This window comes from Colletotrichum chrysophilum, assembly GCF_026319265.1.
Source record: "Colletotrichum chrysophilum strain AFK26 chromosome Unknown scaffold_236, whole genome shotgun sequence".
Taxonomy (NCBI): Eukaryota; Fungi; Ascomycota; class Sordariomycetes; order Glomerellales; family Glomerellaceae; genus Colletotrichum; species Colletotrichum chrysophilum.
Genome location: NW_026517523.1, coordinates 44,873 through 55,143, shown reverse-complemented (window position 1 = coordinate 55,143; position 10,271 = coordinate 44,873). Strand labels below are relative to the sequence as shown.

The 10,271-nt window shown below is 52.9% G+C and overlaps 2 protein-coding genes across 2 annotated transcripts; one reads left to right on the top strand and one right to left on the bottom strand.

Annotated features, from left to right (window-relative positions):
• Window positions 1–508: 508 nt before the first annotated feature.
• Window positions 509–1,830, bottom strand: COL26b_013536 (uncharacterized protein; the record flags this gene model as incomplete). The annotated part of the gene is made up of 5 exons (XM_053186133.1): window positions 509–671; window positions 779–878; window positions 985–1,401; window positions 1,462–1,631; window positions 1,682–1,830. 5 exons carry the CDS (start codon window positions 1,828–1,830, stop codon window positions 509–511), a joined length of 999 nt encoding a protein of 332 aa, XP_053029938.1.
• A 5,373-nt stretch (window positions 1,831–7,203) lies between these two features.
• COL26b_013535 (uncharacterized protein) lies at window positions 7,204–8,759 on the top strand (the record flags this gene model as incomplete). Its single annotated transcript, XM_053186132.1, has 2 exons — window positions 7,204–8,524; window positions 8,584–8,759. The coding sequence occupies 2 exons, from the start codon at window positions 7,204–7,206 to the stop codon at window positions 8,757–8,759; spliced, it is 1,497 nt and encodes a 498-aa protein (XP_053029937.1).
• Between the last annotated feature and the right edge of the window lie 1,512 nt (window positions 8,760–10,271).

Genomic DNA, 10,271 nt, shown 5'->3' with positions numbered 1-10,271 from the left:
TGTCAGAACTAGGGATCCCCTCGCTTATATGAAACTCACCGCTTACAGTCATTACTCAGTTATCTACATACACAGGCCAGGATTGCCTTACAAGGGATATACGCCAATCGTTTATATAGATCTACTGCAGAACCAGCAGATTACACTAAGCAATACAACCAACTTTTATCCCACATTCATTATGCTGCTATTGGCCATACTGATGATCTGTCAAGAGGCCTATGAGCTGAACGGGGACAAGCATGCCTGAACTCGGAGCATGTCATCCGGCTCTCCACTTTGTCTGACACTGCCGCATGCGGTAACTTTGTAGTACACGGGCTCGCCATTCATGCTTAAAAGACTTTCTCATGAGACAAGCGCGGGATTGCTAGACTTTGAAAGTGGTCCGTGAGGACGAATGAGCAAGTTTGGATGAAAGAGGTGTTTTCATAAATGTGAAACTACAGCTGATAAGAATAGAAGGACTAGTCAAGCAACATGATCATATCGCATAGAATATTGAAAATTAGAAGCCGAGAGTCTGGCCTGCCTCCGCGGTGACAGCGGCCTTGACGTTGCCAGATCCCAGAAGTGAGTACGAGTAAGGGAAGCTGCTGGCGGTAAGCGTGCCGACAGGCGCCGTGTTTGCGCTTTCACCAGTGAGGGTCACATCGATGGCGACCACATAGCTGCATCGCCGATTGTTAGTCACGCGATCGAGATTTCGATGCAAATAGATGAAATAGCACGGTAAATATGTCGGAAAAGATGCAAGCAAAAGAAAGGGGCAACGTACCCAACCTCCTTGCTGGACTCCGAAAAAATGGCCTTCTTGCCAACGTTCTCGAAAAGAGAGCTCTGAATGAGGGCCTGAGCACCCATGCGGGAGTTAAGACCTAACCCTGGTTAGCCAAGCTGTCTCTTCCGAACTTGTCCGGGATCGCCATGGGCAGGCCGTGCAGTTGATTGATTTGTCCTTTCCTGGGGGGACTCAGGACTCACCAGTATCCATGTCATTGTAGTATTGATTGTAGACATGGGCAGTTCCAAAGCGCAAGAGAGGTCCACGGCTGCGGACGTTATACCAGTGGTTGTTCGCGTACGTTACATGCAGAGTTCCAGTGTCCTCGGCAGCGTTGTTGTCAGAGTGACCAACAAGAGAGCCCTTAGAGTGGTCGTGGAAATAGGTGTGCGAGACCGTGACCCAGTCAGCAGCGTGGGACAGATCAGTGAGTCCATCGTAGAAATCCTTGTCCACGTCTCCTCGGGAAGCCGACAGATCGCAGTGGTCGACCCACACGTTCTTGGATAGTTGAATAGTGATCGCGTCTCCATAGTCGGCCTCGACCTTGCTGATCTTCATGTTCCGGACAATGACGTTCTTCTGTCCGAGGATCGTGAGGCCGATGCCTTCCAGCGCTATAAGACATGCGGTCAGCGTCTATAGATGATGCATTATGACGATGGTATCAATCTTACAGCTGCCACTCTTCCCAACAATGGTCTTGTCAGAGCCGACTTGAACCTTGGCCGCGCCTACAATCTTGCCCTGGACAATGACAATGCCAGGACCTGACGCAATTGCTGCGGCTGAAAGCTGAGCGAGAGTCGTCACAGTCGTTGTAGTGCCACCAGCACCGCCCTTGGTTCTAATGGGATAGTTAGAAGAAACTCCAACAATAATGTCGTCGCCACATACCCGCCATTCTGGGTGCAGTAGCCAATGTTGCAGGCATCGGTGATGGCTGCTCTCTTGTTTAGTGAGTGGCCCTGCTCAACAGTGGGAGTTGGCGAGGCAGAAGCAGCCACGGCCAACAGAGCCCAGGATGCGAAGTTCGAGATCTTCATGGCAAGAATCCTGTAATCAAAATAGAATATGGACAAAAACAAAAGGACAACACGTTGAATGCGAATGGCGACACGAAGAGCAACGTCCTTTCTTCTTACTGTGCTTAGCGATCTATTATATGCCGCTGACTACCGACCTACATAACATCATGATCTCAACCTGTTTCCCCGCTGCAACTTCTGAGAGCTGATAGCCAAGACCAAGAAACAATCAGAATGCAGGGGAACACGACTTCATTCCTTGGCATTGTGCGTGTGCTCCGCCAGTCTCCTTGGTCTATTACAGGTGATGGTCAGTCTACGACGGCCTCTTAGGTGGAATCCCGGGGGCCTTCAAAATTCCCCAAATGAGGCGACGTTATTCCCACCATCGCGTGAGCTCCGGGCGGCAGTCATTCAGATCTCGGTTGAAACGGAGGCTTGCCCAAAAAAGCAGCCGGCGCAACGTCAGCCAGACTACTATTGGAGCAGCAATTAATTCAGTCGTCTTGTAGACGGGGCCGTCGATCCTCATTCATTCACCAGGGAGGCGCCATGCGGAGAAACATTTCGTTGGAGGAAAATTGCATGATTTCATTAATTACCCCCGTTCTGGGACAACGTGGAGGAGGCCGCGGGAGAAACGTGGCCCATCTCCGGGGTTACATCGTCCCCGCTTCGCTCCGAGTCCGCCGGCAGCGGAACGGCGTCGATCTTCCAGCGGGGCATGACAATTGTTCTTTCAACTTTCGGATCACCGCTCCACCCGAACGGCTCACATATTACCAGAAGTTTGTAGTATTGAAAATAATTGGAATATGGTTGCTACTACCTCTGATGAACGAGTGTCTCTTTTGGGAAAACCTTTCGTCAAATTCCGAGAGATTGTTCCTTTCGGAACCAGCCTAATTCAAGTTGGAGGTTGACTTACTTACGTTGAGACATCAGCAAAACTGCGTTATACTGCACGTCTATTGGCCACTACAATAAGTTTACTTCCGCGTTCCTGCATCTCGATGGACTGCATCGGAGGAAGTGCAGCCATCAACTTACAGGCTCGGGTCAGTGACCGGCCGGCAAATGCGATGGTGTCCATCTCGCACGAAAGCGGAATACGCCCATTACGGCCGAGTTTCGGACGTGGAGGCCACGTCCACGTCTGGATAAAAAGCAACGAAGAAGCTTAAATGACCCGTCTTCGCATGGTCCCAGCATGGGGATTCGTGTGTTTCCCATGTGAATTGCAAGGTGGGTTGCGTTGACACATACGGGAGACACTGGATCCGCGCGCCAGCTTCACTCTAAATACTGCCCAAGCCATTTGGATGGCCGAATTTCAGACCACAGGGGAAGCTTTAGTCGCAGGTATGGTGGTTGGTACCCCTATTCAAAGCTCAAAAGCAATGCCCCGATTGGCTCGCAGTGGTTGCGTAGTTATGTTTCTGTGCGTAGGACTTGGGGCTGGCGAGGCCACAGACCTGGACGTGAAAAGCTTCCTACGGCAGCATGCGGAGCGAGCCGCAGTTGGGCTGGACCGATCTTTTGACTGCATACGAGTCTCACAATGCACGCAGTCTTCCCGGCGGGAGAGTCTCGCCTAAAGATTCTCTGTACTATTTGAATTCATCTCATTGCCGCGACGCTCTCTGGTGCATGTGGTAGGACCTCTGCCTATCATCTTGCTTTGCGACATCGTCGCATAGTCGAGGGTTTGGATCGCTTCATTGGAGAATCTGCAATCTTCGAGTGATCTGCTTGGCGGTTCCAGCGCCTACTTCACCGCTACTGGTCGGTTTTCTGACATCTCGCCACTCATTCCGTCTTGAGGAGACCCAACTTCGTATCAAACGCGACATCCTCGTTTCAGTGCCTGGTTTCGTCCGCTGGTTGGACTTTTCGTCGCTACTAAGGACGACAGCTCAATCTTCTGATCTTGTGGTGTTTGGGAGAATGGAAAGCCAAGATTAGCCAAGTTTCTCTTGAGTTTAGAATGTCGCGACACCGTGGAGGCAGAGACCCCCACATGTCAGCCAGCTGCTAAATGGCTTCTGATTTTGCAATAATTGTTTGAAAGATAACCGACTCGGGACAGTCTACCTCCAAACTCAAAGACGCGCAAGAGAAGGCTGAAGCATGAGCCACAAGTCTGAGCTCATGTTTCGACATTTTACGGCTCCTTCGTTCGAATGAACTGAGCACATCACTCGCTTGATGCCGAAGTTGGGCAAACGTTTCACGTCTTTCTTTTGAGATCTGCACTGGCCTTCGAGTGAACAGCCAATGACAATACTTGCGCTGAGAATCCGCTGAATGGACCTGGGGGAAGAGTTGCGTGGAATCCAAGGGGAAAATCCGCTATTAACCCACCGGACGTCCTCCGAAAGCACAATACGTCTTCCTTGAATGTGGATCACCGGCGAACCGATGCACCTACGCAAGTTCGATCGCCAGAACCACGAACTCTTCACTGCTCCATAATATCGTTCTAGAATAACGTGCGTATATGGCATCTAGCGGTCTAGAGTTTCTCTAAATTAGTGCTATTTGTCGCTTTGGAGCCCCTCTATATGGATCAGGAGTTATTTCGTGGCATGCGAGGTGGTGAAGCACGTGGCCTGGGGACCCTAGACTGGGAAACAGCTTCGAAACCAGGGTGTGCCGTGTTCAACTTTAAAGTGGTTTTTTGAACCCGCCTTTTCTAAGCTGACTTTACCAGCCATTTTAGCTTTCTTCCTATGCGGTTCTGAAAGGAAAGTGAGGCTACCCCAGCCATTTCGACTCGTGGGAGCGTAGATCATCCCCACCCTCACACCTCTCACATCTTGATGGCTGGTAACGGTTTTAACACCAGAGCCTTTTACTGCTCTGTCAACCTCATGGCTGTTGACACCAACCACACCATCTCGAGTCAACCCGGCCACGGGTTGAACTGCCAACTCAGGACGACTTCTGGGTCGCCTAGAGGTACTGGCAACCTACGATGTCGATTACCAGCCTTCTTGCAAGAACCTTCCTGCCACCACCTTCCCGCCCTACCAGAAACAGGGCTGAAGGTTGTGTTGAAGGTGGATATTATGGTGTTAACCAACAAAGGCAGGTTTGACTTAGTGTCACAAGGACAACTGTCTTGCAGGACAAGTGAGGGGATTCCCGCCTTGCAATCAAATTCATAACAGCACCGGAGGTTGGTCCGAGAAATCTTTCACCGCTCAATGGTCGTCGTTGCGATGGACCCTATTTGTCTGCTTCAGTCAAAACGGAGAAAGGGGGTTGGCGCCCGCTTCCCTCTTGGCGCCATCTCGCACGTCCAGCCTCCTGAGAGCAGCAATATCAGCGATAATAAGACGGCTGGTCATGGACAGATGACAGCGTGGGGAGGAGGGAGATGGAGGGGGCGGAGACCACAGAAGTCAGTGGGAGTGGGTATAAAGGGCGTCGGATATCCGACGCGCGAGAATTTCGTAATACTATACGTACTCGAATTCGCAGTTCTGCTACACCGGATATGGGATTGTTCGGCTTAGGCGCTCCCACCTTCGAACGCATGAAGCCAGGGAGCCCGAGCTTTTCTCGGTTGCGGTGAGAGATTCGAGCGCATGGAATGCTAGTCAAGCTGGAGACTTGATGGATACTCCCACAACAACGACATGTAGGCCACCAAAGTGCCTCACCGCGGAGCAAACGATCATGAGGCTGCAACCAGATGCAGGTGACACGACAGAAAGAAGAAAAGAATTTTCAATGCAACACCAACGAAGCATATGGAGCATCATCGAGATCTAGGCCCCGTAGGAGTGCTGCAGTATTTTGGAAAAGAAAACTTGAATCCTCATTCAGCTAACAAGCCCACCCTCTTCAGCCCGTGAATCCCAGCATGTGAAGCGCTCTGCCCCCAACTTTAGTCATCCCATCACCGTTAAGCGCAAGGGAAGAATGAACGGCCGCGACGACTTGATGACCGTTTTGAGACACGCTCCAGCGAAAGAGATAACGACTGCAAGCCAAGACCCATCCCAGGTTTGACTCCGTCCAGTCTGCTTCTCATCCGAGCCACACCTGCGTCCACCATCTCAACTCTGCCTATGTTCTCGATACAACGGAGGCATCCTTCAAATGATTAGACCCAGCCGTAATGTCGCGCAATATTTCTCTCGGACCTTTCCTTTAGGTTGGTCGATCATCTGCAACAAGGGCTCAAAGGGCCCCCAAAAAGCCAAAAATGGTTGTGGAGCAATTTGCGACGTTTCCGACTCCAGGAGATGAGCATCCTTTCCTTCAGCGTATTCCAGCCTCAGTTCTCATGATTCAGGTCCGTCAGCGACGGGCGACGCCCTGCCTTCAGCTGCTCCTCCTCGACCGTCTCAATCGTTCGGCAACGCCTGGCTTCGGAAAAACTGGATACTGACCCTCACTAATATCAGGATTCGTTAATGGGTGTTCTGGGCGATGTTAAGTGCTAGCGTCTCCCGATCACCTAGGATCCCAAGCGTGACAGCAGCATCGTGAAGCTGTCAAGCTGGGATACTGCAGTCGACGTGTCAAAGGCTGGTACATTAGCGGCTTGGACTCCTGAGATGGAGCGGCGATGATCCCAGCAAGACGCCCGGATAACGTTCGCTTTATAACACCGAACCCCCAACCACACAGACGCCGCAATGCCTCATTTGCCTCAAAATTGGGTCTCGTTTCACCCTGTCCCCTACGCCGCCGACACACTTGAGTTGATGTGATCCAAGTGATCCCATCGCGAGCAATCCGATTTTGACGTCACCCTCCCAGGATCTCGGCTCAAGTTACCCCCCGTCTCCCTCGCTGGCGCCGGGGCAGCCAGACAAGCCTTACCCGGCTACCACGTCCGCCTGCATAAGATCAGCCCTGGGATGACCCATGGGGCGAGCGCTCCGCCCTGCTCGGCCTGCCGACCACTCACGGCCTCCCACTCGACAGCCCTCACGGATCCGACGCCGCGAATATCGCAGGCGGCTCAGCGTTCCCCTGTCCAGCTCCTCGTCCCGCCGTATTTTTGTTCCGAATTCTTTCACCCCCGCTGTCCATGTCGAAACTAAATCGGTGGCTGATCAGACGAAGGGAATCAAGGCCTAACGAACCGAGGGCTGCGGTGACGTCGGGGCAGAGAGGCAGAGTGGTTGGTTGGGCATCCAGTCAGAGTTTGAAAAGGGAGGTATATTATGCCTTCGGAGACCTTCGGCACACATGAACATGGAGGTCACCAAACATTGAACCCACCAAAAACACTAGACGACGAGAAAGAGGCTAACTCCATCGTCTACGACGACCTCTTTCAAAACGGCCAACTTAACTACGCCAGTTCCCTCCCGATCTATATTACTCCCGTCTCCGTCTCTGAGTATAGCATCTTCGTTCGATCGCATCATGTCAGGACAGCAGACCGGGACCTTGAAGGCACCTGAGGGTGAACCCTCTCCAGTATCACCAGCAACAGCAGTCGATCCCAACGCCTTCTCTGACGACGAAAACGGAGTCGCGTCGCCCAGATACGGCCACTCTCAACAACCCTCAAGAGGAGGATCACGATCTGTTCGTGCACGCAGCGCTCGCATCGCACCCGGAAGAGAGTCCATTGAAGACCCTCTGCCCACGGGAGTGTCCGCCAAGTCAACCCGCCCCCTTCGTGAAGGCAACCGCTTCAACGGCAACGCAGACTACGACGACGACTCCGACACGGACAGATACTGGGGCAGCAACAACAACAACCATCCGGATTACAGCGGCGGCCGCGCACCTCGCTCAAGGCCTCCCCGTGCTCACTTGAACCGCCCCCAGCCCTACTTCAACTACGACCCCAACACGGATACCAAGGATTACTACGAGGAGACTCGCTCCTACGAGCCCGGTGACTACACCGGAAGACCTCCCTCTCGTAGGACGTACGACGAAGAGATGGCTGCTTATCCTCGCAGCGTCCCGGTGCGAAGCACCAACGGGGACACGGCCCGCATTGACTGGCACAACCTCACCCGCGAGGAGAAGGCCCAGGTCATGCGTCTGCCTCTCACTCAGTGGATGAACTCCGACGTCAAGAACCACTTCGTCGCGAGTTTGGGAGAGCTCGTTGGAACGACCATGTTCCTCTTCTTCGCCTTCGCCGGTACAGAAGTCGCCAACATCAAGTCTGCTGCCAACAGTTCCAACTCGCCATCAGACAGCAACACCACCACTGGTGCTTCGACCGGCTTCAACAGCGGAACACTCCTCTACATCTCTATCATCTTCGGCTTCTCTCTCATGGTCAATGTCTGGATCTTCTTCCGCATCAGCGGTGGACTGTTCAACCCGGCTGTTACTCTTGGACTTTGGCTCGTCAAGGGAATTCCTGCATCTCGTGCTGCTTGCTTGTTCGTGGCCCAAATCCTGGGTGGCATGCTTGCATCGGTAATTGTGCGATTCCTCTTCCCGGAGAACTTCAACGTCCGCACTACCCTTGGCGGCGGCGCCTCTCTTGTTCAGGGTGTCTTCATCGAAGCCATCCTCACTGCTGAACTCGTATTCACAATCTTCATGTTAGCCAAGGAGAAGCACAGGGCCACCTTCATTGCCCCAGTTGGTATCGGCCTGACACTCTTCATCGCTGAATTGGTTGGAGTCCAATTTACTGGCGGCTCCCTCAACCCTGCACGAAGCTTTGGTCCTTGCGTCATTACCGCAACCTTCGACTCAGAGCACTGGATCTACTGTAAGTTTAACACCCTCCAAGACATGACTTGCGCAGCCGAAACCTAATCTTAATCGCAGGGGTTGGACCTTTCCTCGGTGCACTCATCGCTGTCGTTTTCTACAAGTTCATCAAGACCTTGGAATACGAGATGGCCAACCCGGGTGCTGACGGCGACCCGGAGAACGACCCCACCCAGAACCCGGCGAAATTGGCTGAGCTGCGCATGTCGCGCACAAAGTCTGCTAAGCAATGATGAACATCAGAAAGTCACGACAGACAGACGGTGATACCAATGGCACAATAATGAGGGGGAATTGGACGTGGTTAATGATGATTTGATGTTAATGATTTGGAATGTGTCACGGGAATTATTTCCCGGCAGAACGATGGAACGTCTCTACATCTCTCTTTCTCTTTTACGATGAAGGAACAGCAGAACATCAGAAACAGCCTCATGACAGAAAGCTGCTGATCGGACACTGGGACATGAATATAGATGAAATATGGCTATTGAAGATACAAAAAATACTCTACATTGAAATCTGCTCCAAACACTTCGCTAAGGCTATGCTGAAAAAAACAGAGACAAAAGTGATTGTTCAAAGCCGATTACTCAATTGCTCCAAAAACAGCTTTTCCTCAGGTGTGATGAACATGTGTTCGGGCACAATCACTTCCCCAGGCCTCATGATCAACACTGGGTCTGGCTTCACCGTGGACTCGCTCCTACTCCTCGATTCAACCTCGTCGGCCTCAGCCTTCCCATGACTCTCCTCGTCACCCCGTCGCTTCCATGGCACGCGGTGTTGCCGTACATCCTCAGGCGTCCACCAGTACATCGGGAAGCGCCGTTGAACATTGTTAATGATTAGCGCGGTGGCAAGCATTACGACACAGCCAAGCATCACAATAGGCACCAAGAACCAGCCCAGCTTCACCACCCCGTCGTCGACGACGGCCAAGAGTGCCGTCGCGCCAGCAGGGGGGTGCACCGTCTTCGTAAGCGCCATAACGGTCGTCGCCAGCGCGCACGACAGGGCCCCTCCCAACCAGCGTACCTCCTGGAAGTGCGGACTGAGCTGGAACAGTTTGCAGATTGCGACCCCTACAAGCGCGGCGAGGAGCTGCCCGAGGACTGAGTTGCGGGGCTGAGAGAGCGGCGCCTCGATGGAATAGAACTCTAACACGGCGGCTGCGCCCTGGGAAGAGGCCAAGTCTTGAGTCAGCGCATCCGTTTTGAAGTTATCAGTGCTGACCAGGTTGCCGACGAATGAGGCGGGCGGGAAGGGAGGATGTCGTCATATGGGAAGGCCGAGGCATGAAACGGGTGGCTGGAAGGGGACTCTTGGAGGCCCGAGCCCATCCTTGGCCTCTCCGTGACAATCTCGGTGTGGGAGAGGTGTGGGAATGGGCCGGGAAGCGGCTAGGTGAGGGAAATAATCACTTACAAAGCTGCCGACGATGATGGGGGCTCCATGTTCTCTGAAGGAAGGGATTTGGCGAGAGACAATGGCGACCGCAGCCACGCCGCAGAAGACGCCTATGCAAGCCCAGAAAATCGGCACGAGGTTGCCGGTGTTGTCAGGCTTAGACTTGCGGTAGCCGAAGAAATGTGATACTGGATATGGGAGATGGGCCCATGGCGGCGGCGGGACGAAAGGGTTGAGAAATCGATCAATATCGAAGTCCCAACTTTTCGGGTTGCAATGCAACATTGGGGACGGATCGTCGCTATGCCAAGTCCGGGGTAGCGTTCGATTAAATC